The sequence below is a fragment of the Lampetra planeri genome, chromosome 73 (genome assembly GCF_965212315.1).
Source record: "Lampetra planeri chromosome 73, kcLamPlan1.2.h2, whole genome shotgun sequence".
NCBI classification, from domain to species: Eukaryota; Metazoa; Chordata; class Hyperoartia; order Petromyzontiformes; family Petromyzontidae; genus Lampetra; species Lampetra planeri.
The window spans coordinates 862,673-889,965 of NC_136178.1; the positions used below are offsets into that span (position 1 = coordinate 862,673).

The 27,293-nt window shown below is 54.5% G+C and overlaps 1 protein-coding gene across 2 annotated transcripts in view; it reads right to left on the reverse strand.

The window, feature by feature from the left end:
* Window positions 1–284: 284 nt before the first annotated feature.
* Window positions 285–27,293, reverse strand: part of LOC144737732 (protein Jade-1-like) — a 29,036-nt gene continuing 2,027 nt past the window's right edge. Inside the window, exons 2-11 of one of the 2 annotated variants that reach the window (XM_078620583.1) lie at window positions 22,727–22,773; window positions 20,313–20,769; window positions 19,797–19,987; window positions 15,997–16,208; window positions 14,814–14,981; window positions 13,024–13,140; window positions 12,422–12,676; window positions 10,277–10,561; window positions 9,228–9,345; window positions 285–2,270 (exon numbers count right to left, since the gene is read on the reverse strand). In XM_078620583.1, coding sequence (XP_078476709.1) covers window positions 1,321–2,270; window positions 9,228–9,345; window positions 10,277–10,561; window positions 12,422–12,676; window positions 13,024–13,140; window positions 14,814–14,981; window positions 15,997–16,208; window positions 19,797–19,987; window positions 20,313–20,769; window positions 22,727–22,769 — 2,796 coding nt within the window. In that variant the 5' untranslated portion in view covers window positions 22,770–22,773 and the 3' untranslated portion in view covers window positions 285–1,320. The remainder of the gene's footprint in view (window positions 2,271–9,227; window positions 9,346–10,276; window positions 10,562–12,421; window positions 12,677–13,023; window positions 13,141–14,813; window positions 14,982–15,996; window positions 16,209–19,796; window positions 19,988–20,312; window positions 20,770–22,726; window positions 22,774–27,293) is intronic. The other variant, XM_078620584.1, reaches the window with a different exon arrangement.

Consider the following 27,293-nt stretch of genomic DNA (forward strand, 5'->3'; position numbering starts at 1 on the left):
GAGATGAGAGAGATGAGAGACAGAGGGGAGTGAGACGGGTGCGGTGGGGGAGGAGCAAGGCATGGGTCACGCGTGGAAATGTACAGAGCTCGCGACGCTTATAAATATATACTGGGCGTGCGTGCGATCTCGCGTGCGATCTCGTGAGCGATCTCATGAGTGATTTTGTGTGCAATCTCGTGCGTGATCTCATGTGCGATCGTGAGTGATCTCATGTGTGATCGTGAGTGATCTCGTGTGCAATCTCGTGCGTGATCTTGTGTGATCTCGTGTGTGATCGTGCGTGATCTTGTGTGATCTTGTGTGATCTCGTGTGCAATCTCGTGCGTGATCTCGTGCGTGATCTCGTGCGTGATCTCGTGTGTGATCGTGAGTGATCTCGTGAGTGATCTCGTGTGCAATCTCGTGCGTGATCTCGTGTGTGATCGTGAGTGATCTCGTGAGTGATCTCGTGTGCAATCTCGTGCGTGATCGTGGGAGAGCAACGAAGAACGACGCGACGCGCTGGAGCACGGGCGGGCAGAAGACGCATGGAGACGGGAGACGTCGCGACGGGCGCACACAGACAACCCTCTTCTGTGCCCACAGACCCCTAGACAAGCCAGCCAGGGACCCCTACACAACCAGCCAGGGACCCCTAGACAAGCCAGTCAGGGACCCCTAGACATGCCAGCCAGGGACCCCTAGACAACCAGCCAGGGACCCCTAGACAAGCCAGCCAGGGACCCCTAGACAAGCCAGCCAGGGACCCCTAGACAACCAGCCAGGGACCCCTACACAACCAGCCATGGACCCCTAGACAAGCCAGTCAGGGACCCCTAGACAAGCCAGTCAGGGACCCCTCGACAAGCCAGCCAGGGACCCCTAGACAACCAGCCAGGGACCCCTACACAAGCCAGCCAGGGACCCCTAGACAACCAGCCAGGGACCCCTACACAAGCCAGCCAGGGACCCCTAGACAACCAGCCAGGGACCCCTACACAAGCCAGCCAGGGACCCCTAGACAACCAGCCAGGGACCCCTAGACATGTAGCCAGGGACCCCGACCAGAGCTAGCCAGGGAGCATCGTGGGTTTTTTTCCACTGCACAAGCCGATCCAAGCCGAGGCTACTCCGCGGTGACTCCGTGTCCTCACCGCGTGGCGACCGACGACGTCTCGCGCGACACCGATGCCGGATTGGCCCCATCCCCCCCACCCCCACCCCCTTGCCGCCGGTTACTACGGGAGGGTTGAAGAGAACGAAACGGAGAGAGTGGCACGCGCACAAAGACAGAGAGGAGGGGGGTGGGGGGGGTGGGGCGACCGTCCCCGTGGCACCTCAGCTCACGAGCGAGTTGAGGAAGCGCGACATGGTCAGGTTCGTCTTGAGAGTGAACTTCATGGCCGACGCCGACGCCGCCGCCGCCGGGGGCACCGTTTGCGACGGCGCCGCTCCCGGCGGCTGTCCGGCCTCCGCCCGCCGTCGGGATTTGACTCCTGCCCCTCCCTCGCCAACGTCAACAACAACAACGCCGCCGGCGGCGGCGTCGTCGTCGCCGGCGGCGGCTGTGGCTGGCGCCGGCCTCTTCCTCAGCACGCGCCCGTCGGCGAGCGGTGCCGGCCTCCTCGTCCTCCTCCTCTCCCCGTCGCCGTTCTCCGCTCGCTCCTCCACCTCCTCCACCTCCTCCCCCTCCTCCTCCTCCTGCTCCTCCTCTTCGCCGTCGCCGTCGTCTTCGTCTCCGGGAAGCTCGCTGGCGGCACCGGCAGAAGCCACCGGGCGGCACGGAGAGCCTCCCCCGCGGGGAGGGGGGGCGGCACCACCGCCGCCGCCACCACCGCCGCCGCCGCGCACCCTCCGCTCGTCCACGCGGCTCACGCGCACGCACGGCACGGCGGTGGCGCCCCCCGGCAGCGCCAGCTTCACCATCGAGCCGTTGCAGCGACGGGCAATGCCGCCGTCACCACCTCCTCCCTGCTGCTGATGATGCTGCTGCTGCTGATGATGCTGCTGCTGATGCTGCTGCTGCAGCTGCTGATGCTGCTGATGCTGCTGCTGATGCTGCTGCTGATGCTGCTGATGCGGTGTGGGGGGGCGCCGCCCGTTGACGGTGTCTGGGCGGCGGGGAGTGTCGGGGTGGGCGCCGGCGTTTTCAGACGCCGACGCCAACAAGGACGAGGAAGACGAAGAGGCGGTGGCGGCCGGCGCGGTCGATGATCGCTGGACGCACGCGCTGCCCGCACTGCTTGCGCTGCTTGCGGCGGCGCTGCTTGCGCTGCTCGGGCTGGCGCCTGTGATTCGTGGTGGTGGGAGAGATGGGAGAGTGGTAAGAGAGTGGTGGGGGAGTGGTGAGAGAGTGGTGAGTGTGGTGAGAGAGTGGTGAGAGAGTGGTGAGTGTGGTGAGAGTGGTGAGAGAGTGGTGAGTGTGGTGAGAGTGGTGAGAGAGTGGGGGAGTGGTGAGAGTGGTGAGAGAGTGGTGGGGGAGTGGTGAGAGAGTGGTGACTGAGTGATGAGTGTGGTGAGAGAGTGGTGAGAGAGTGGTGAGTGTGGTGAGAGAGTGGTGAGTGTGGTGAGAGTGGTGAGGGAGTGGTGAGAGAGTGGTGAGTGTGGTGAGAGTGGTGAGAGAGTGGGGGAGTGGTGAGAGTGGTGAGAGAGTGGTGGGGGAGTGGTGAGAGAGTGGTGAGAGAGTGGTGAGAGAGTGGTGAGTGTGGTGAGGGAGTGGTGAGAGAGTGGTGGAAGAGGGAGGTGTGAAAGAGGGAGGTGTGGGAGAGTGGTGAGGGAGTGGTGAGAAAGTGGTGAGAGAGTGGTGAGTGTGGTGAGGGAGTGGTGAGAGAGGTGAGGGAGTGGTGAGGGAGCGGTGGGGGAGTGGTGAGGGAGTGGTGAGAGAGGTGTGGAAGAGGGAGGTGTGGGGGAGGGTAACCATGAGGCTGAATCATATCAGCAGCGCCTGTGCCCCAGAGACACCCCAGACCCCCCCAGGGCATTGAACCCAGGCTCCTTGGCAGGAGGACGGTGGTGGCGGCTCTGACCTGTGACCCCAATGCTGGAGCCCTGCCCCCCAGGGGTGTGAGTGGGGGGGGCTGGGAGCAGGGCGGCTCCTTGCCCCCATACAAGACAAAGGTCCCACGTGTAGCCTCAACAGACCGTTGGGGAAAGTGCCGATAGCGAGTAGCCACCGATGAAGGCCGGCACGGCACACGAGGGGGAGGGGTGGGTGGCCAGCAACCACGCCCGGCCGCCTTTGTCTCCCCAGTGGCGATGTTTATACGCCGCACCAGGTACTTATTTGAGGCTGAGTCGACCTACGGGAGGCCCAGGACCGATTCAGATAATCGTCACTGTTGTTGGCCGTGAGGGGGAATCGAACTCTGGTCTCTGCTGGGTTCGTAGCACAGCGCTAACTGGTGCAGCACAGACACACACAACAACAACAACAACCGCCATTCGCCACTAAGTGGCGGTGACGTCACCACGACGCTTGTGCCAGGCCATGTGCACCTTGAGGCCACGTGAAGTGTCGAACGCCCGCTGGCAGGAGGTCACGGGGCAGACCCAGGTGCCACGGGTCGACTGACCGAGATGACCGAGATGACTGGCTGATGCACCACCTGTGCCCCCTACTGTACCAACTTGCTGTGCTTTAGCCACCCGGCGCTCGGCTCGTTGTTGTGAGCGTTGCTCCTCCGCCCTCCGTTGTTGCTGGAGGGCGACTGCCTCCAACTGCCCAGTAGCGTCCTTCACGAGCCTCCTCCACTAAGGCCGATCTTGACACCGCTGGTACCAGTCATCGGCAAGTCCACTCAGCTCCACATCCTCCTGTACCACATCACTCCATCTCTTCTCCAGCCCGTGCCGCGCCCGTTTAGCCCCCTCGATCCGGCCGAACAAAAGCTGTTTAGGCATGCGGTGGCTGGGCATGCGGGCTACATGACCCAGCCAACGCAGCCTTGCCTGCCGGAGGAGCTCACTGATGGGACTTTGCCCAGATCTTTCAAGGACTTGTGAGCTCCTCACACAATCCAGCCTGGTTAAACCCAGGATGGATCGTAGGCAGGCCAGCCTAAATGTTTCCAACCGGCGAAGATGCTCCACTAGGGGGGTCCACGTTTCGCAAGCGTAGAGAAGGGAGGGAATGACCGTGGCCGAGAAGACCTGAAGCTTCGTGCGGAGCGACAGACCAGGTAGCTTCCACACAGTGTTACGCAACCGATGAAAAGATATTGCCGCTCGACTGATTCGGAGTGAGACCTCTGCTGATAAACTGGAGCCGGTCATAAGCACACTGCCCAGGTAAGGGAAACTCTCCACTCTCTCCACAACTGCCCCATCACCAATTGGGAGTTGTGGGGGTGGAGTGTCCGATGGTACAAAATACCCGTGGCAGGTGCTTAGTTTTGGTGGGGCTGATGGTAAGGCCCCACCTCTTAGTGGCATGCTCCAGTCTCAGCAGCAGCGTCTCCAACTCCTCTTCTGAATGAGCAGCTATTACCAAATCATCGGCATACATAACGTGGTTGACCAATAGGGAGCCATCCCTTGATCGCACCCGGGCGTCGATCAGCCTCCCATTATATCTGTACCAAATGGAAATTCCCCCGGTACAGCTATTGAAGGCTTCACGAACTACGCAGTCGAAATAGATGTTAAATAATGTGGGAGTCAGAGGACATCCCTGTCGCACCCCAAGGTGTACAGGGAAAGGCTCCGACTCCCGGCTACGTAGTTTTACCCGGGCCCGCTCACCATCATGAAGGTCCTTAATGATCGTGAGCAGAGGGTCAGGGACTCCGAAAGCACGAAGAACAACCCAGAGCCCAGTCCTACTGATGGTATCATAGGCCTTGACCAGGTCAATAAAGCAGAGATGTAGGTCTTTTTGGAATTCCCTACACCTCTGCTGTAGCAGACGGACAGAAAATATGGCATCTGTGCAGGACCGCCCTTTCCTGAAACCGCATTGGGGCTCCGCAAGCCTCTCCTCAGCGTGCCTAGCAAGGCGATGTTGAATAATCCTTGCCAGGACCTTTCCCGGCACACTGAGGAGTGAGATGCCCCTGTAGTTGTTACAGTCGGTACGGTCCCCCTTCTTAAAGAGGGGGACCACCAGGGCATCCTTCCAGTCCTGCGGAACCCGTCCAGTGGTCCAGACTGTTGTTATGATGTCATATAGGGCAGTCTGTGCACAAACGCCACCCTCCCTCAGCATTTCGCTTGGGAGATCATCTCTGCCCGGTGCCTTCCCTGGTCTCAGACTCCGGATCGCCCTCAGTACTTCCTCAACAGCTGGCACCTCAGCCAGCCACTCACAGGGGGTGACCTCTTCCAATATTTGAGGCACCGCAGCCTCAGCAGGGTTATCCCCACTTTGTGCCATGATGTTTTCCTGGCTGAGAGATTTTCCCTCCCCCAGGACCTCGCAGAAATGCTCAGCAAATCTGCAAACCTGTTCCTGGGGGTCGGAGATTGGATCACCGTTTTTTCCTCTAATGATGGTAATAGGTGTGGCGCTGCAGGTTACTTTTTTGATGGAATTAAATAGTGATTTGTGATCGCGGGCCACTGAGGCAGACTCCATCTCCTCAGCAACCTGCGACCACCACCTATCCTTACAGCGCCTTACGGCTCTCCGAACCTCCGAGCGAAGGCTGCGGTAAACCTCCTCATTCTCCGACGTGGGATGCTGTAGGCGATGAGAGTGGGCCTGTCGCTTTTTCTCAATTAACCTGAACACCTCCTCTGTCAGCCAGGATTTCTGGGGAGGTCTGGACCGCGTACCCAAAGCAGCCATTGCAGCTGCATGAGTCACAGTCTTAAACCTCGCCCATTTACCCTCGACATCAGGTGGAGTGGGGGACGATGCCAACCCCAGCTGCAAGCAATGATGAAATTCTCGCTTGCAACTTTCATCAGCTAGCTGAGACCAGGCCACTTTTGGTTGGAATGGGGTCCTGGGTGTACACCCACCACCGGAGTGGAAGAATGGCAGGCGCATCTTACAGATGACTAGTCGATGGTCAGAGGTCAGATCAGCTCCACGGTAGGTCCTGGTGTCAAGGACATGGGCTCGCATCCGCTGGTCCGTCACTATGTAGTCCAGCAGATGTTCTTGCTTGCACCCGGCATGCATCCATGATGTTGTGTGGATGCGCCGATGCCGGAAGAGCGTGTTGGTAATTACAAGCCCATGGGCTGCACAAAAATCTAGCAGCCTTCTACCGTTATTATTGAGCTGATCTGGCCCATGCCTTCCAATCACTCCAGACCAGGTGCCAGCATCATGACCAACTCGGGCATTGAAGTCACCCAACAAGATGACTCTGTCCCGAGTGGCCACTTTAGCCAGCACCTGTGACAGGAGGTCATAGAAAGCGTCTGACTCATCGGCTTTGCCTGCATCCCTCCACGGATGTTCGTCTTCGGTGGGGGCATAAGTAACCACGAGCACCACTCCTCGCCTCTGGTTGATGGGAAGGCGAGCCCAAAGTATCCTGGGGCTTACAGCTTCCCACACCTCACCGCCACGCTCCCACGCCCCCTTCATTCTTTTGTTCAGAAGAAGAGCCACACCCTGTTGTTTGGCAGTCTCCTGCCCCGAGTAGAGGACTGTCCACCCCTCATGGTGGCAGGAGCCAGAACCGGTCCACCGGACCTCCTGAATGCCACAGAGATCCAGGCGGTACCGGTCCAGCTCCCGACAGAGGAGTGGCAGCCTCTCCTCCGCAGTGAGCGTTCGAACATTCCACGTGGCCATCCGCAATGGTTTTTCGTTGTTTCTGGAGGAGCCCCGAGGGTGAAAATTCAATCTCCTGGCTCCGCCAAATGGGGTTTGGCCAGGAGACGTCATAAAAGCCTGACCCCCCGGGGCCTCCGGCACAAGCTTATTAATTACAGGTTTATGTTTAATTCGTAGTTTAGTGGTGGTTAATTGAAGGTGGAGGGGTTACCAGCCCCTCGCACCCGTCCAGAGCCCCCGTTTAGCCACTGTGGTGGTCACAGACGCCATGAGGGGAGAGGCCAATGGGCATTGGCCCTCCCCCCACAGCACTGCCCACGACAGTGTTGCCCGTCCGGCACCGCGAGGAGGTAGGAGGTCAGACACACACACACACCGACACACAGACACACAAACACACACCGACACACACCGACACACACACAGACACACACAGACACACAAACACACACCGACACGCACACTGACACACACACCGATCCACATACAACAACAACAACCGCCATTCGCCACTAAGAGGCGGTGACGTCACCACAACGCTTGTGCCAGGCCATGTGCACCTTGAGGCCACGTGAAGTGTCGAACGCCCGCTGGCGTGTTGGCCGTGAGCGGAAATCGAACCCGGGTCGCCGTGCTGTGCGCCGCGATTGGCTGGGAGATCTGAACTACGTCACCTGGTATGCAGGAGGTCGTGGGGTCAGCCCCGGCCCTGACACCTGTTGTAGATTTGGAGTTTGGGTTTGCGACCCGTTGCGACTATCGGTGGGCGTGGGCCTATGGGGTCTCCAGATAAGTCTCGGTATGGGGAGTCTACGGGTCTCTGTGTGAGTCTACGGGTCTCTGTGTGAGTCTACGGGTCTGTGTGAGTCTACGGGTCTCTGTGTGAGTCTACGGGTCTCTGTGCGAGTCTACGGGTCTCTGTGCGAGTCTACGGGTCTCCAGATAAGTCTACGGGTCTCTGTGCGAGTCTACGGGTCTCCGAGTCTATGGGTCCTCTTTGTGAGTCTACGGGTCTCTGTGCGAGTCTACGGGTCTCCGTGCGAGTCTACGGGTCTCTGTGTGAGTCTATGGGTCTCTGTGTGAGTCTATGGGTCTCTGTGTGAGTCTACGGGTCTCTGTGCGAGTCTACGGGTCTCCAGATAAGTCTACGGGTCTCTGTGCGAGTCTACGGGTCTCCGAGTCTATGGGTCCTCTTTGTGAGTCTACGGGTCTCTGTGCGAGTCTACGGGTCTCCGTGCGAGTCTACGGGTCTCTGTGTGAGTCTATGGGTCTCTGTGTGAGTCTATGGGTCTCTGTGTGACTCTATTGGTTTCCGTGTGAGTCTATGGGTCTCTGTGAGTCTATGGGTCTCCGAGTCTATGGGTCCTCTTTGTGAGTCTATGGGTCTCTTTGTGAGTCTATACGGGGGATCTTTGTCTTACCATTGGTAGGGCTATTTTAATAAACACAATAGACAGAAAGGACAAGTTCAAAGGGCTCGCATAATGCACATGCATCATGTACGTTGCCTCAGTCACCCCCCCCCCCACATTGTGCAAGAGCGCAGAAGGGTGGTCAACACATCAACGCGTCGAGAAAGAACGACGCAGGTGGACTTCTCCATAAATCTGGCTGTCGCCTGATGAAGCTGGTTGTAATTACCGGCAAAACGTCACGGTACTCAGATTGTAAATGTTGTGGCTTGGCTCTCCAACACACCGGTGTGCTGTACTATTATACTACACTATACACTACACTATACACTACTACACTACTACACTCTACACTACTACACTCTACACTACACTATACACTACTACACTCTACACTACACTATGCACCACATTATACACTACTACACACTACACTACACACTACTATACACTACACTATACACTACACTACTATACACTACACTATACACTACACTACTATACACTACACTATATACTACACGATACACTACACTATACACTACACACTACACTATATACTACACTACACAGTGTACTATCTTCTTGGTTCTTTTGGTAAAGTCACGTAGAATGGAAATAATAAAATAATAATAAAAATATTAATAAAACATTATAAAATAATAAAACATGATAATATATGTTATGTTTTATTTGTATATTTTTTATTTTATTATTCCCATTCTATGTGACTGTACCGAAAGAACCAAGACGATGAATCCCTGCAGTCACGAAAGCTTTAAATCGAAGTGCTGTACTAGTGACGAATTGGCCACGTTCTGTTTACGTGACAACACTTACTGGTTGGCCGTGTCGGGTGCTGGAGGGTTTTAACGACACAACATTTATATATTCACGCGATCTGACCCACAAACCTCTACTATGGGGGCCTTTCCTGGCAAGATAAAACAGCCGAGTAAAAGCAGCGAGTAGCAACAGCGCCGACGAAGGCTGCCGGCACCGTGGTGCACGAGGGGGTGGGTTGCCAGCACCACGCCCGGTCGTTTTTGTATCCCCCGGTGGGGGCGGGGGGGGGAGGGGGCGGGGGGTGGAAGTCGCCGAACCTGTGGCGGTGCCGGTCTCCAGCAGGCGCAGGTGAGTGTGGAAGACCTGCTCCAGGAGGCGCGTCAACGAGTTCTTGAGTTTCTCTCTCCGGGAGACCATGTAGCACAGGTTACGCACCTACACGCACGCACACAAAGACAAAGATCCCCCCTGTAGCCTCGAACACACTGTTGGGGCAAGTGCTGTTAGCGAGCAGCACCTACAAAGACAAAGATCCCCCGTGTAGCTCTAACAGACTGCAGGGGCAAGTGCTGTTAGTGAGTAGCACCTACAAAGACAAAGATCCCCCGTGTAGCGAGAAATCTATGAAGGCCGGAACGATACACCGACACACAGACACACCGATCCACATACAACAAGAACATCTGCCATTCGCCACTAAGTGGCGGTGACGTCTCCACGACGCTTGTGCCAGGCCATGTGCACCTTGAGGCCACGTGAAGTGTCGAACGCCCGCTGGCAGGAGGTCACGGGGCAGACCCAGGTGCCACGGGTGGACTGACTGAGATGACAGAGATGACTGGCTGATGCACAACCTGTGCCCCCTACTGTACCAACTTGCTGTGCTTTAGCCACCCAGAGCGCCGGGTGACCCACATACACACACACACCAACCCACATACGTAGACACACACACACTGACACAGACACACACACCGACACACACACCAACCCACATACATAGACACACACACTGACACACACACACACACACTGACACAGACACAGACACACACACACACTGACACACTGACACAGACACACACACTGACACACTGACACAGACACACAGACACACACACCGACCCACACACACACACCGACCCACACACACATACCGACACACACTGACACACTGACACAGACACACACACACCGACCCACATACACGCACACACTGACACACACACACACACACCGACCCACACACACACACTGACACAGACACCGACACATACACACACACACACGACCCACACACACACACTGACACACACACTGACACACACACTGACACAGACACTGACACAGACACACACCCACTCACCCGCTCCAGGTCCTGTCGCAGGTACATGAACATGCGCATGCGGCGGTAGAGGCTGTCCTCCGACGCCTCGGTGCCCCCCGCGCCGCCGCCGGCCCCCGAGCCGCCGGCGGCCCCCCCGGGCCCCGCCGTGGCGAGGGAGTCCGGGGGGGGGTCCATGAGCGGGCGAGAGAAGGAGGAGCGTCGCTTGAGCTTCCAGTACTGGAAGAGGAGGTCGACCGGAGCGTCGGGGAGACACAGAGACTGGGCCAGCTCCTCACCGGGACCCGCCAGCGAGAAGAACTCCTCCTGACGATACGGAGATACAGAGGCACACACGCACAGACACATGTACACGGACAGACACATGTACACAGAGACACACACATGTACACAGACACACACACAGACAGACACATGTACATATATACACATACACACACAGACACATGTACACAGAGACACACACGCACACAGACACATGTACACAGAGACACACACACGGACAGACACATGTACACAGAGACAGACAGACAGACACATGTACACAGAGACACACACACAGACAGACACATGTACACAGAGACACACAGGGACAGACACATGTACACAGAGGCACACACGGACAGACACATGTACACAGAGACACACACACACAGACACATGTACACAGAGACACACATGGACAGACACATGTACACAGAGACACACACAGACACATGTACACAGAGACACACACAGACACATGTACATATATACACAGACACAAACACACACAGTGACACAAACACACACAACAACCGCCATTCGTCACTAAATGACGAACGCCAAGCAGCTTGGTGAGAAGGTGACAACAGTTGGTGCGATTATTCTCAAATGGAAGAAACACAAAAGAACTGTCAATCTCCCTCGGCCTGGGGCTCCATGCAAGATCTCACCTCGTGGAGTTGCAATGATCATGATAACGGTGAGGAATCAGCCCAGAACTACACGGGAGGATCTTGTCAATGATCTCAAGGCAGCTGGGACCATAGTCACCAAGAAAACAGTTGGTAACACACTACGCCGTGAAGGACTGAAATCCTGCAGCGCCCGCAAGGTCCCCCTGCTCAAGAAAGCACATATACATGCCCGTCTGAAGTTTGCCAATGAACATCTGAATGATTCAGAGGACAACTGGGTGAAAGTGTTGTGGCCAGATGAGACCAAAATGGAGCTCTTTGGCATCAACTCAACTCGCCGTGTTTGGAGGAGGAATGCTGCCTATGACCCCAAGAACACCATCCCCACCGTCAAACATGGAGGTGGAAACATTATGCTTTGGGGGTGTGTTTCTGCTAAGGGGACAGGACAACTTCACCGCATCAAAGGGACGATGGATGGGGCCATGTACCGTCAAATCTTGGGTGAGAACCTCCTTCCCTCAGCCAGGGCATTGACAATGGGTCGTGGATGGGTATTCCAGCATGACAATGACCCAAAACACACGGCCAAGGTAACAAAGGAGTGGCTCAAGAAGAAGCACATTAAGGTCCTGGAGTGGCCTAGCCAGTCTCCAGACCTTAATCCCATAGAAAATCTGTGGAGGGAGCTGAAGATTCGAGTTGTCAAACGTCAGCCTCGAAACCTTGATGACTTGGAGAAGATCTGCAAAGAGCAGTGGGACAAAATCCCTCCTGAGATGTGTGCAAACCTGGTGGCCAACTACAAGAAACGTCTGACCTCTGTGATTGCCAACAAGGGTTTTGCCACCAAGTACTAAGTCATGTTTTGCAGAGGGGTCAAATACTTATTTCCCTCATTAAAATGCAAATCAATTTATAACATTTTTGACATGCACTTTTCTGGATTTTGTTGTTGTTATTCTGCCTCTCACTGTTCAAATAAACCTACCATTAAAACTATAGACTGATCATTTCTTGTCAGTGGGCAAACGTACAAAATCAGCAGGGGACCAAATACTTGTTTCCCTCACTGTACACACATGTATACATACACACATATATATACACACACACAGATACATATACACACACAGAAACACACACAGAGATATACACACACACACACAGATACACACACACAGATACACACACACATATATATACACACACACATAGATACACACACAGAAACACAAAACAATGACAGGCGGCAATGACCTCCTACCTGCAGCTCCTGCAGCTTCTGCTTGCGAAGGCTGGTCTTCTCATCCTCAGTGGGACCACCTCCTCCACCACCACCACCTCCTCCCGCATGGCTGCTCCGATGCTGCTGCTGCTGCTGTGGCCGGCGCTTGCTGTGCTTGGAGCAGATGGAGCGGAATCGAACCTCCTCCCCCTCCTCCAGGGTGGTGCGCATCTCGAGGGCGTGCTCGAAGGCACAGGTGACGTGGAACGCCGTGATGCAACTCTTCACCGAGCACTGGGACCCAACGGAGACACGCGGAGAGACTCAGCCTCACGTGAACACCCAACGGGGTGAACGCTCACTCACGTGAACACCCAACGGGGTTCACGCTCACTCACGTGAACACCCAACGGGGTGAACGCTCACCCACGTTAACACTTAGCAGCGTTAACACTCACACAGACACGCACGTTAACGCGCAGGCAGGCACTCACTCACTGGTGCCGCATGAACATCAACGTAAAACGCACGGCCGATGCATCCACGCAGAGGGTCGTTGCATTCACAGAGATGCTGCCCCACCCGCCCCCCCCCACCCCCCCCCGCCCCCCCCCCGCCCCCCCCGCCCTCCCCGCCCCCACCTGGATGCAGGCTCCGGTCTTGACGCGGCACAGAGAGCAGACGAGAGCCCAGCGGCTGGGCGGCACTTGGGAGATCTTCGTCACCGGCTCCATCCGCTCGGGGCAACCGATGCTCACCTGCACAAAGCAACGGCACGCGGGGGGTTGGCGGATCACGCGCAGATGGGCTGCGGAACTCCCTTCGACGTGCGGGTGGACTAATCTCCATCTGTTCCAGTGGTAGTGTGGTTGGTTGTGTGTTTGGTTGAGTTGTGTGGTTGCTTGAGTGGTAGTGTGTTTGGTAGTGTGGTGGTGTGGTAGTGTTAGTGTGGTAGTGTGGTAGTGGTAGTGTGGTAGTGTGGTGGTAGTGTGGTGGTAGTGTGGTAGTGTGGTAGTGTGGTGGTAGTGTGGTTGGTAGTGTGGTAGTGTGGTGGTAGTGTGGTAGTGTAGTAGTGTGGTAGTGTGGTAGTGTGGTTGGTAGTGTGGTGGTAGTGTGGTGGTAGTGTGGTAGTGTGGTGGTAGTGTGGTTGGTAGTGTGGTAGTGTGGTGGTAGTGTGGTAGTGTGGTAGTGTGGTGGTAGTGTGGTTGGTAGTGTGGTAGTGTGGTGGTAGTGTGGTTGTGTGGTGGTGTGGTAGTGTTAGTGTGGTAGTGTGGTAGTGTTAGTGTGGTAGTGTGGTGGTAGTGTGGTGGTAGTGTGGTGGTAGTGTGGTTGGTAGTGTGGTAGTGTGGTAGTGTGGTTGGTAGTGTGGTAGTGTGGTGGTAGTGTGGTAGTGTAGTAGTGTGGTAGTGTGGTTGGTAGTGTGGTTGGTAGTGTGGTGGTAGTGTGGTAGTGTGGTGGTAGTGTGGTTGGTAGTGTGGTAGTGTGGTGGTAGTGTGGTAGTGTGGTAGTGTGGTGGTAGTGTGGTTGGTAGTGTGGTAGTGTGGTGGTAGTGTGGTTGTGTGGTTGTGTGGTAGTGTGGTGGTAGTGTGGTTGGTTGAGTGGTGGTAGTGTGGTAGTGTGATTAGTTAAGTGGTGGTAGTGTGGTAGTGTGGTAGAGTGGTAGGTAGTGTGGTAGGTAGTGTGGTTGGTAGTGTGGTAGTGTGGTAGGTAGTGTGGTTGGTAGTGTGGTTGAGTGGTAGTGTGGTTGGTAGTGTGGTGGTAGTGTGGTGGTAGTGTGGTTGTGTGGTAGTGTGGTTGGTAGTGTGGTAGGTAGTGTGGTAGTGTGGTTGTGTGGTAGTGTGGTAGGTAGTGTGGTAGTGTGGTAGTAGTGTGGTAGTGTGATTAGTTAAGTGGTGGTGTGTGGTAGTGTGGTAGTAGTGTGGCAGTGTGATTAGTTAAGTGGTGGTGTGTGGTAGTAGAGTGGTAGTGTGGTTGGTAGTGTGGTAGAGTGGTAGTGTAGTAGTGTGGTTGTTAGTGTGGTTGTGTGGTAGTGTTATAGTGTGATTAGTTAAGTGGTGGTGTGTGGTAGTGTGGTAGTAGTGTGGTAGTGTGATTAGTTCAATGGTGGTGTGTGGTAGTAGTGTGATAGTGTGATAAGTTAAGTGGTGGTAGTGTGGTAGTGTTATTAGTTAAGTGGTGGTGTGTGGTAGTGTGGTAGTAGAGTGGTAGTGTAGTAGAGTGGTAGTGTGGTAGTAGAGTGGTAGTGTGGTAGTAAAGTGGTAGTGTGGTTGGTTGTGTGGTAGTGTGATTAGTTAAGTGGTGGTAGTGTGGTAGTAGTGTGGTAGTGTGATTAGTTGAGTGGTGGTAGTGTGATTAGTTAAGTGGTAGTAGTGTGGTAGTGTGATTAGTTGAGTGGTGGTGTGTGCTAGTGCGGTTGTGCACAGACTCCCACCTCGGGTATCCAGAGGGCACAGCTGACGTGTGCCCACTTGCTGCCGCTGCGCGTGGGCTTCATGGCGCCGCCCGTCTTGGGGCACAGCAGGCAGGCGGGGCGCACGCCCAGCGCGCACGAGCGGCACAGCCAGCTACCCTCCGGCACCTTGAGGATGCCGTAGCAAGCCTGCACTCACCAGCCGGGGGACACACGAGGGGTACACGTGGTGCACACGGAAGGGCACGGGGGGCGTGAGACCGGAATGAGAGGGATGTTGCACTCGCTCACTCATCCCTTAGCCACTCGACAACAACAACAACAATAGGCGCCATTCGGTGACGTCACCACAGCGCCGTTGCCTGGCCAGGTGCACTTCGAGGCCATCGCGTGAAGTGTCAAAGGCTCGCTGCTGGCAGGAGGCCACGGGAGACCCAGCAGGTACCACGGGTTGACCCACTGAGATGATTACTGGCCGATGCACCACCTGTACCCCCCCACTATGCCAGCTTGCTGCATTTTAGCCACCCGGCGCTCCGCTCGTTGTTGTGAGCGTCCTTCGTGAGCCTGCTCCAAAGTCACTCACTCAAGCATTCACTCACGAGCTCATCGACTAACCCTCTAAACCCACCCACCCTCACCTGGTAGACGCACACACTGCAGCGGTCACAGAACACCATCTCACTCACCTACTCACCCACCCACTCACTCAACCAGTAACTCATTCACTCACTCACCCACCCACCATCTAACCCACTCACTTATCCACCCACCCTCTGACCCACTCACCCACCCACTCATCCACCCACCCACTCAACCACCCACTCACTCACTCACTCACCCACCCTCTAACCCACCCACTCACTCAACCAGCCACTCATTCACTCACTCAACCACCAACCATCTAACCCACTCCCTCATCCACCCACCCTATAATCCACTCACCCACCCACTCATCCTCCCACACACCCACCCTCTAACCCACCCAACCACTCACGCAACCAGCCACTCATTCACTCACTCACCCACCCACCATCTAACCCACTCACTCATCCACCCACCCTCTGATCCCCTCACCCACCCTCATCTGGTGGACACCATTTCCCTCACCCACTCACTTACCCACCCACCCACTCACCCACCCGCCCACTCGCCCGCCCGCCCGCCTGCCCGCCCGCCCAACCACCCACCCACCCACGCTCACCTGGTGGACACACACGTTGCAGCGGTCGCAGAACACCATCTCGTTGGCCTCCTCGCAGTCGGGCGAGCGGCACACGTCGCACACCACGTCCTCGTCGTACTCGATGCCCAGGCCCTCCACCGTGTCCATGGCCACCGCCATGCGGTCCTCGCAGCGCCGCTCCAGACGCTCCATCACGCGCTCCGCCGCGGCCTCGTCCACGCGCGCCTCCCCTGCCGGGTCAAAGGTCACCCCCCCCGCCCGCGTAGCCGTCATGCAACCGCCGGTTGTGAGGGGGGGGGGGGGGGCACCGCCACCACCGCGCCCCGGCCGCCCTGATCTTCGCGGAGGAGATGTTGAGTACGCTACCGCACCGGTCGGCCGGCACAGGTACGGTGAAACTTCGTCTCCTGGCCAAACCCCATTTGGCGGAGCCAGGAGATTTAATCTTTACCCTCGGGGCTCCTCCAGAAACAACAAAAAGCCACTGCGGGTGGCCACGTGGAATGTTCGAACACTCACTGCGGAGGAGAGGATGCCACTCATCTATCGGGAGCTGGACCGGTACCGCCTGGATCTTTGTGGCATTCAGGAGGTCCGGTGGACCGGCTCTGGCTCCTGCCACCATGAGGGGTGGACAGTCCTCTACCCAGGGCAGGAGACTGCCAAACAACAGGGAGTGGCTCTTCTTCTGAACAAAAGAATGAAGGGGGCGTGGGAGTGTGGTGGTGAGGTGTGGGAAGTTGTAAGCCCCAGGATACTTTGGGCTCGCCTTCCATTCAACCGGAGGCGAGGAGTGGTGGTCGTGGTTACTTATGCCCCCACCGAAGACGAACATCCGTGGAGGAATGCAGGCAAGGCCGATGAGTCAGATGCCTTCTATGACCTCCTGTCACAGGTGCTGGCTAAAGCGGCCCCTCGGGATAGTCATCTTGTTGGGTGACTTCAATGCCCGAGTTGGTCATGACGCTGGCACCTGGTCTGGAGTGATTGGAAGGTATGGGCCAGATCAGATCAATAACAACGGTAGGAGGCTGCTAGATTTTTGTGCAGCCCATGGGCTTGTAATTACCAACATGCTCTTCCGGCATCGGCACATCCACACAACATCATGGATGCATGCCGGGTCCAAGCAAGAACATCTGCTGGACTACGTAATGACGGAACAGCGGATGCGGGCCCATGTCCTTGACACCAGGACCTACCGTGGAGCTGATCTGCCCTCTGACCATCGACTTGTTATCTGTAAGATGCGCTTGCCATTCTTCCACTCCAGTGGTGGGTGCACACGCAGGACCCCATTCCAACTTAAGGTGGTCTGGTCTCAGTTAGCTGATGAAAGTTGCAGGCGAGAATTTCATCATCGCTTACGGCTGGGGTTGGCATCGTCCCCCACTCCTCCAGATGTCGAGGGTAAATGGGCGAGGTTTAGGAGTGTAACTCAGGCAGCTGCAATGGCTGCTTTGGGTACGCGTTCCAGACCTCCCCAGTTACCCTGGCTGACAGGAGGTGTTCAGGATGGCTGAAAAAAAGCGACAGGCCCACTCGAATTGTCTACAGCATCCCACGTCAGAGAACGAGGAGGCTTACCGTAGCCTTCGCTCGGAGGTTCGGAGAGCTGTGAGGCGCTGCAAGGATTGGTGGTGGTCGCGGGTTGCTGAGGCGATGGAATCTGCCTCAATGGCCCGCGATCACAAATCCCTATTTAACTCCATCAAAAAAGTTACCTGCAGCGCCACACCGATTACCATCATGAGGGGAAAAAAAGGTGATCCAATCTCCGACCCCCAGGAACAGGTTTGCAGATTTGCTGAGCATTTCTGTGAAGTCCTAGGGGAGGGTAAATCCCTCGACATGGAAAACATCGTGGGACAAAGTGGGGATGACCCTGCTGAGGCTGCGGTGCCTTAAATATTGGAAGAGGAAGTCACCCCCTGTGAGTGGCTGGCTGAGGTGCCATCTGTTGAGGAAGTACTAAAGGCGATTCAGAGTCTGAGACAAGGAAAGGCACTGAGCAGAGATGATCTCCCAAGCGAAATGCTAAGGGAGGGTGGCGTTTGTGCACAGACTGCCCTACATGACATCATAACAGTCTGGACCACTGGACGGGTTCTGCAGGATTGGAACAACTACAGGGGCATTTCACTCCTCAGTGTGCCGGGAAAGGTCCTGGCGAAAATTATTCAACATCGCCTTGCCAGGCATGCTGACGAGAGGGGCTTGCTGAGCCTCAATATGGTTTCAGGAAAGGGCGGCCCTGCACAGATGCCATATTTTCTCGCCACTTGCTACAGCAGAGGTGTAGAGAATTCCAACAAGACCTACATCTCTGCTTTATTCACCTGGTCAAGGCCTATGATACCATCAGTAGGCCTGGGCTCTGGGTTGTTCTCCATGCTTTCGGAGTCCCTGACCCTCTGCTCACAATCATTAAGGACCTTCATGATGGTGAGCGGGCCCGGGTAAAACTACGTGGCCGGGAGTCGGAGCCATTTCCTGTTCACCTTGGGGTGCGACAGGGATGTCCTCTGGCTCCCACATTCAACATCTTTTTCGACCACGTAGTTCATGAAGCCTTTGATGGCTGTACCAGAGGAATTTCCATCTGGTACAGATACAAAGGGAGGCTGATTGATGCCCGGGTGCGATCAAGGGATGGCTCCTTATTGGTCAACCACGTCATGTATGCCGATGATCCGGTAATTGCCGCTCAATCAGAGGAGGAGTTGGAGGCGCTGCTGCTGAAACTGGAGCGTGCCTCTAAGAGGTGGGGCCTTACCATCAGCCCCACCAAAACTAAGCACCTGCCTGGGTATTTTGTACCATCGGGCAACCCACCACCACAACTCCCAATCGGTGATGGGGCAGTTGTGGAGAGAGTGGAGAGTTTCCCATACCTGGGCAGTGTGCTCATGACCGGCTCCGGTTTGACAGCAGAGGTCTCGAAATAAGTCGAGCGCCATTATCTTTTTATCGGTTGCGTAACGCTGTGTGGAAGCTACCTGGTCTGTCGCTCCGCACGAAGCGTCAAGTCTTCTCGGCCACGGTCATTCCCTCCCTCTACGCTTGCGAAACGTGGACCCCCCCTAATGGAGCATCTTCGCCGGTTGGAAACATTCAGGCTGGCCTGCCTACGATCCATCCTGGGTTTAACGAGGCTGGATTGTGAGAGGAGCTCACAAATCCTTGAAAGATCTGGGCAAAGTCCCATCGGTGAGCTCCTCTGGCAGGCAAGGCTGCGTTGGCTGGGTCATGTAGCCCGCATGCCCAGTCACCACATGCCTAAACAGCTTTTGTTCGGCCGGATAGAGGGAACTAAACGGGCGCGGCACGGGCTAGAGAAGAGATGGAGTCATGTGGTACAGGAGGACGTGGAGCTGAGTGGACTTGCCGATGTCTGGTACCAGTGGTGTCAAGATCGGCCTCTGTGGAGGAGGCTCGTGAAAGACGCTGCTACTGGCCAGTTGGAGGCAGTCGCCCTCCAACAACAACGGAGGGCGGAGGAGCGATGCTCACAACAACGAGCGGAGCGCCGGGTGGCTAAAGCACAGCAAGTTGGCACAGTAGGGGGCACGGGTGGTGCATCAGCCAGTCATCTCGGTCATCTCAGTCAGTCGACCCGTGGCACCTGGGTCTGCCCCGTGACCTCCTGCCAGCGGACGTTCGACAATTCACGTGGCCTTAACGTGCACATAGTCTGGCACAAGCGTCGTGATGATGTCACCGCCACTTCGTGGCAAATGGCGATTGTTGTTGTGTATATGTACGAGTGTGTGTGTGTCTCTGTACGAGTTGTTGTTGTGTGTGTAGACCCCACACACCCATGCGCTGGAGCTCGCGGTTGGCCATCTGTAGCCAGGAGAGGTCGGTGTCGTCCAGGTCGTAGTGGCAGGTCGCCTGGATGAGCGAACGCAGGTCGGCGTAGCCGGGTGTTGGAGACTCCAGGTCCGACATCTGGATGTACTTCCTGGTTCGTGCAAACGTCACGGCCTTCTCGCGCTCCGCCAGTATCCTGGGGCAAGAAACAGGGACGGGGGGGGGGAGCATGAGAAGAGACGCACGGGGGAGGAGACGCACGGGGGGGACGCGTAGAAGGAGAGCGAAGACGGGGGGGGAGACGCGTGGAAGGAGACGCAGGGGAGGTGAGCGGAGACAAGGGGGAGACACAGGAAGGGTGGGTGGAGATGCAGGGAAGGCGATGGGAGACACGGGGGAGACACGGGAAGGGTGGGGGGAGATGCGGGGAAGGCGATGGGAGACACGGAGAAGAGGCACGGGCCAGGAGGGGGAGAGGAAGGGGCAGGGAGGGGGAGAGGAGGGGGGGGGGGGGCTGTCACCTGACGCTGGGCTCTGGGTAGTCGTGCTCGCTGCACACAGGCACCTGCACCCCCTTCTCCCACTCGGGCTTCCAGGCGTCCGCCATGACGTAATACTCGCCGGGGCCCAGCTGTGCTGAGTCCGGCACCTTCATGGCGCTGATGAGGTCCTTGCGGTAAACCTCCGCCGGGCGGTGAGACGAAGATGACGACGGCGTCGGTGGCGGCGGCGGCGATGTCACCGTCGCCACCGACGATGACGACGTCGCCGATGGCGTCATCGTCGCTGCTGCTGCGGCGATGGCGGCGGACGATGCCGATGAGAATCGGTGGGATCGTGATTTTAGTTGAGGCTGCTGCTGCTGCTGCTGCTGGTGGTGAGGAGGGTGAGGAGGGTGATGTTGGTGAGGGTGATGCTGTTGCTGCTTGGAAGAGGACGATGAGGGCGGTGGTGGCCAAGAGGGAACAGTGGCAGCACCTGCGTACAGGGGATACAAACGCGGACAGACAGATGCAGTCGACACAGATCCCCCCGCGTAGCCTCAACAGACCGTTTGGGCGAGCGCTGTTAGCAGCAGCAGCACGATGAGCGCCGACGCACGGGGGAGTGGGGTGTCCTTGAAGTTGATTGGTCCACACCCGATGCTCTAAGAAAAGCTATCTCTCGGGTGTGGACCAATCAACTTCAAGGACAGTGCATATCATTATCCTCATCAGAGTTGTTTTTACACTATGGGAACCTCATTTGCCAGTAAAAATATAATTGGTTCTTTACCCTTCTATCTGGCAACAAAACTGACACCTTTTTACAAGGAGTCATGTTTGCATAGACCGCAATACCTGCAGTCATAATACAAACAAAAGAACATAACTCTGATAATGTGCACTGTCCTTAAAGTTGATTGATCCACACCCGAGACAGCTTTCCTTAGAGCCTAGTCTCATATGGGTTGGACCAGAAGACGCCAAAAGGCGCACAACTCAAAGACAATGCACCATCAGAGTATGAGAGCTCGGGGCAAGCATCTACACTATGGGAACCTCATTTGCCAGTAAAAATATGATAATTGGTTCTTTACCCTTCTATCTGGCAACAAAACTGACACCTTTTTACAAGGAGTCATGTTTGCATAGACCGCAATACCTGCAGTCATAATACAAACAAAAGAACATAACTCTGATAATGTGCACTGTCCTTAAAGTTGATTGATCCACACCCGAGACAGCTTTCCTTAGAGCCTAGTCTCATATGGGTTGGACCAGAAGACGCCAAAAGGCGCACAACTCAAAGACAATGCACCATCAGAGTATGAGTTTGAGTTGTGCGCCTTTTGGCGTCTTCTGGTCCAACCCATATGAGACTAGGCTCTAAGGAAAGCTGTCTCGGGTGTGGATCAATCAACTTTAAGGACAGTGCACATTATCAGTTATGTTCTTTTGTTTGTATTATGACTGCAGGTATTGCGGTCTATGCAAACATGACTCCTTGTAAAAAGGTGTCAGTTTTGTTGCCAGATAGAAGGGTAAAGAACCAATTATCATATTTTTACTGGCAAATGAGGTTCCCATAGTGTAGATGCTTGCCCCGAGCTCTCATACTCTGATGGTGCATTGTCTTTGAGTTGTGCGCCTTTTGGCGTCTTCTGGTCCAACCCATATGAGACTAGGCTCTAAGGAAAGCTGTCTCGGGTGTGGATCAATCAACTTTAAGGACAGTGCACATTATCAGAGTTATGTTCTTTTGTTTGTATTATCACTGCAGGTATTGCGGTCTATGCAAACATGACTCCTTGTAAAAAGGTGTCAGTTTTGTTGCCAGATAGAAGGGTAAAGAACCAATTATCAGAGTTGTTTTTTTTTGTTTGCATTTTGACTGCTTGTGTTGTGGTTATTGCAAACATGATGCCTTGTATAAAGGTGTCAGTTTTTGTACCAGTTGAAAGGGTAAAAACCTACTACTAGTTTCAGATATTCGTTACCGGCGGCAAGCGGGAGTCCAACTCGGGTCGCCGGGTTCGTAGCGCAGCGCGATTAGAACAGCACTACACACGCACGCACACACGTGCGCCAACACGCTCACAGCCGCCCTTTGCCACTAAGGGACGGTGATGTCACCACGGCACTTGTGCCAGCCTAGGTGCACTTGCGCCGTGTCGAAGTCTTGTGGGCAGGAGGTCACGGGACAGACCCAGGCAGGTGCCATCGGCTGAGATGAATGGCCCAGATGCACCAACTCTACCCCCCTCACTGTGCCGACTCGCTGCCGCCCGGCCCCCCCCACCTCTCCTTCAGCCGGCACCGCGCCCGTTCAGCCCCCTCCATCCGGCAAAAAAGACCCAAGCTGCGCCGGGCAGCGTGCGGCGGGTTGGCGTGCGGGCCACGCGATCCGGACAAAGCGGGACACCCACGAGCGGAGGGGAGGAGCGCTCACTCACCGTCCGACTCGTCACTCGAACAGGAATTCCTGCCCTTCTTCATGGTGCTGCAAATGCACACAGAGAGAGACACACACACAAGACACGCACACAGAGAGAGACACACACACACGACACACACGCACGCACAGAGAGACACACACACAAGACACACGCACGTCATTGTCAATCTTGATTTGAAGTTTTCGTGACTGCAATAATCCATACTCTTTGGTTCTTTCGGTAAAGTCACGTAGGTAGACAAAATAATACATCACGACGTTTCGATCGCAACACAAGCAATCGTCTTCAGGTGAAATGTCGCCAGCTACTCGAATTGTAAATGTTGCCGTGGGTTCACTCTCCGACAAAAGACCCCCCGTGTAGCCTTTAACAAACTGTTGGGGCAAGTGCTATTAGCGAGTAGCAACCTATGGAAGGCTGGCACTGTGGCACACAAGGGGGTGGGTGGCCAGCGTCACGCCCGGTCGCCTTTGCCTCCCCCCCAGTGGCGATGTTTTTCTGTACCGTACCAGGTACTCATTTGAGGCTGAGTCGACCAAGAGGAGACCCAGGACCAGTTCAAGTAATCGTCACCGGTGAAGGCCGTGAGCGGGAGTCGAACCCGGGTCGCCAGGTTCGTAGTGCAGTGCACTAACCGCTCAACTACCGCTCCGCACTCAACTACTGCTCCCCACTCACTCTCAAACACACACCGGTTAGTGGTGACCTCGTAATTCATTGTACACGCTTTGTTGACTTGACGAACCTTACCAAGTGGCCGTGTCGGGTGGTGACGGGTTTAACGACACGTTTACATTTGCACGATCTAGCCAAAAAACCTCGACTATGGATAAGATTGGTCGCGAAAGCCTCCTCCTACCACTACGTGTTAAACTGAGCATCGATCATTCAATATTTGCCGCGTCCCAGTTTGTTCTCACCAACGATAGCAGCGGCAATATGCCCTGGGGCTGCTCGATGCCCAGTGCGGAGCGCTGCTGCTGCTACTCCTCACGACGAGAGGGCTTCAACAGAGGAGAGCTTGCCGAGTGTTTGTTATTCCTACGTTGAAGGAGCGCAGAGACTACAGTGGTCGCTATATGGCGCCTAAACTTACACTGCCCTGAGACTCGACACCCAGTCAAGCCCATTGGGTTAATTCTAGATTTTAAGCTTTCGTGGCTGCAAGGATTCATACTCTTTGGTTTTTTCGGTAAATTAAAACTACTAAATTAAATCACGACGTTTCGGGCGCAACACAAGCATCCTTGTCTAAGAGATGGCTGTGACAAGAAATTATATAGTCGTGGAGGATGGAGGGAGGGGCCCCCTGCATCACAAAGCTTCAGTTTGAACTCCATGCGTTGCCTCCCAGCGCCCCCCCCCCCCGTGCCTCACATCGTTGCTTCCCAGTCCACAGCCTGCCCCACACACTCACCATGGCCCCCCCACTCCCTCCATCCCCCACGACTGTATAATTCCTTGTCACAGCCGTCTCTTAGACACACTTGTTGGTTGTGCTTTCACTACGTTGTCCCCACCTGAAGAAGGACGCTTGTGTTGCGCCCGAAACGTCGTGATTTAATTTAGTTGTTTTCATTTATTTTATTTTTAACCCACTGGGATAATGGCACCCAGACACAACGTGGTTTGAACCCGAGACGTTAGCTATACCAACTCAGTGTGTCTCTGACATGACCATTATGAACCTACGGAGAAAGACACCCAGACACAACGTGGCTTGAACCCGGGACGTCAGCTACATCAACTCAGTGTCTCTGACACGGCCATTATGAACCTACGGAGAGAGACACCCAGACACAACGTGGTTTGAACGCGAGACGTCAGCTATACCAACTCAGTGTGTCTCTGACACGGCCATTATGAACCTACGGAGAAAGACACCCAGACACAACGTGGTTTGAACCCGGGTCGTCAGCTATACCAACTCAATGTGTCTCTGACACGACCATTATGAACCTACAGAGAGAGACACCCAGACACAACGTGGTTTGAAGCCAAGACGTCAGCTAAACCAGCTCAGGGTGTCTCTGTTGGCATAGTACTGGATTAGTTTTTATCAGTACCATAGATTCAAACTGCATTTAAAACACACACACACACACAAGCTATCCGATGCATCTAATACAAATAACTTCGCATTAATATTCTTTGGGTCTTTCGCAGATAGGTTCAAAGAAAATAACAAAAAATAACAAAAAAACTATGACGTTTCGATCGCAACACAAGCGGGTTTTTCCCTGATGACAAACGCTTGTGTTGCGATTGAAACGTCGTAGTTTTCGTTATTTTATTTGAATCTACCTATGTAAATTTACCGAAAGACCCAAAGAATATGAATTTCTGCAGTCACGAAAGCTTAAAGTCAAGATTTTACTTCGCATTAAGTTTATATAAGCTCAGGCATGTATGAAGGTCCAATCGCATCATCCACACCATACAAACGATCGCTGTCGGTCCAACTGATCGACTGCACCAAGTAAGCTTCTTCTGTACAACCCTCTGCAGTCTTCTTGGTTCTTTCGGTAAAGTCACGTAGAAGGGAAATAATAAAATAATTAAAATAAAACATAATAAAATAATTCTCACGACGTTTCGGCCACAACGCAAGCAGCCGTCTCAGGTGAAGAACAGGTCTGTCGGGAAGACAGCGTCTGAATGAAACACCCCAGGCTTGGAGGGTATATTTAAGCTGGGTTGGAGGGGGAAGAGCACCTTGACAAAAGAATTTGCATATCAAGAGGAATTTAGCATATTTATGGGAAATGCAGATATGGGATTAGTACTATTTGTGAAAAGCGTAGGAGGTGGGCAGGGGGTTTCAAAGTCATATTATGCCCGTGCATTATGCATGATTAGCAGCATCAAAGGGAGGGGATAGGGGTAGCATTAATAATGAAGTGTTTGCAACCCACAGACACGACATTTTAAATACTAGTTAACACGAGCACATGCTCGCATTATAAAGTACGAACATTAGCACACGCAACACCAAACAATGCTTTCCCTTTGACGATCGTAACCCCGAGCTGGTCACAACACTCACGGCTCTGCTTTCTCTCTGGAAAGCATTCAAATTACCCAATGGGAAAGTTTCTCCACTGCTGGATGAAGGCTTCCCTCCCCTACCTGTCGGGAAGACAACTCTATGTGCTCAGCTCGCTCCTCTCCCTCAAGGGAATCTCAATCCGAGGTTTGTTCGCTCCATCTCCTCCTAATCCTCCTCCACCAAAGATCCCCCCCCCCCGTTGCCTGAACAGATTGGGAGGCAGGTGGCGTTAGCGAGTAGCAGCAGCACCGATGAAGGCCAACACTGGCACACGCAGAGGGGGTCGGTGGCCAGCACCACCACCACCACCACCACCAACCGCTATTCGCCACTCAGTGGCGGTGACATCACCACGGCACCTGTGCCAGGCTATGTGCACGTTAAGGCCACGTGAAGTGTGGAATGCCCACTGACTGAGATGACTGGCTGATGCACCGCCCTATGCCCCTTACTGTGCCAACTTGCTGTGATTTAGCCGCCCGGCGCTCTGCTCGGTGTTGTGAGCATCGCTCCTCTGTCCTCCGTTGTTGCTGGAGGGCGACTGCCTCCAATTTCCCAGTAGCGTCCTTCACGAGCCTCCTCTCCTTCACAGAGGCCGATCTTGACACCGCTGGTACCAGTCATCAGCAAGTCCACTCAGCTCCACTTTCTGTTGTACCACATCACTCCTTCTCTTCTGTAGCCCCTGCCATGCCCGTTTAGCCCCCTCTATCCGGCCAAACAAAAATATCACCACCACCACCACCACAACATGACCTGCACACAAACATAGGGAAGGCACGTTCCACCCACATTGCACAATTGAAACAACGCCGCCGCCAAATTAACAGCGGCAAAAAGTTCCAGCAGGCAAAGCTTAAGGATGGGTGAGTGGGAGGTGTTTTGTAAAAGCTTAAATCCATAATATAGGTTTTTTTTTGGGTTAGATTGCGTAAAAATAAATGTTGTGTCGTTAAACCCGCCACCACCGGACACAGCCAATTAGTAAGGGGGTTGTCACGTAAACAGAATGTGTAATTTTGTTACTAGCTCAGCACTAACCGATGTGTTGCAGAGTAAACCCACAACATTTACAACATTAACATTTCAAACGTGGATTTTTTTTCTCCAACACAAACACATGCTGTAAATGTTGTGGGTTTACTCTCCAACACAAATACAGATTATTGTTGTAGGTTTACTCTCCAACACACACACAGATTGTAAATATTGTGGGTTTACTCTCCAACACACACACAGATTGTAAATGCTGTGGGTTTACTCTCCAACACACACACAGTTTGTAAATGTTGTGGGTTTACTCTCCAACACACACACAGATTGTAAATGTTGTGGGTTTACTCTGCAACACACACACAGATTGTAAATGTTGTGGGTTTACTCTCCAACACACACACAAGTTGTAATTGTTGTGGGTTTACACTCCAACACACACACAGATTGTCAATGGTGTAGGTTTACTCTCCAACACACACACAGATTGTAAATGTTGTGGGTTTACTCTGCAACACACAC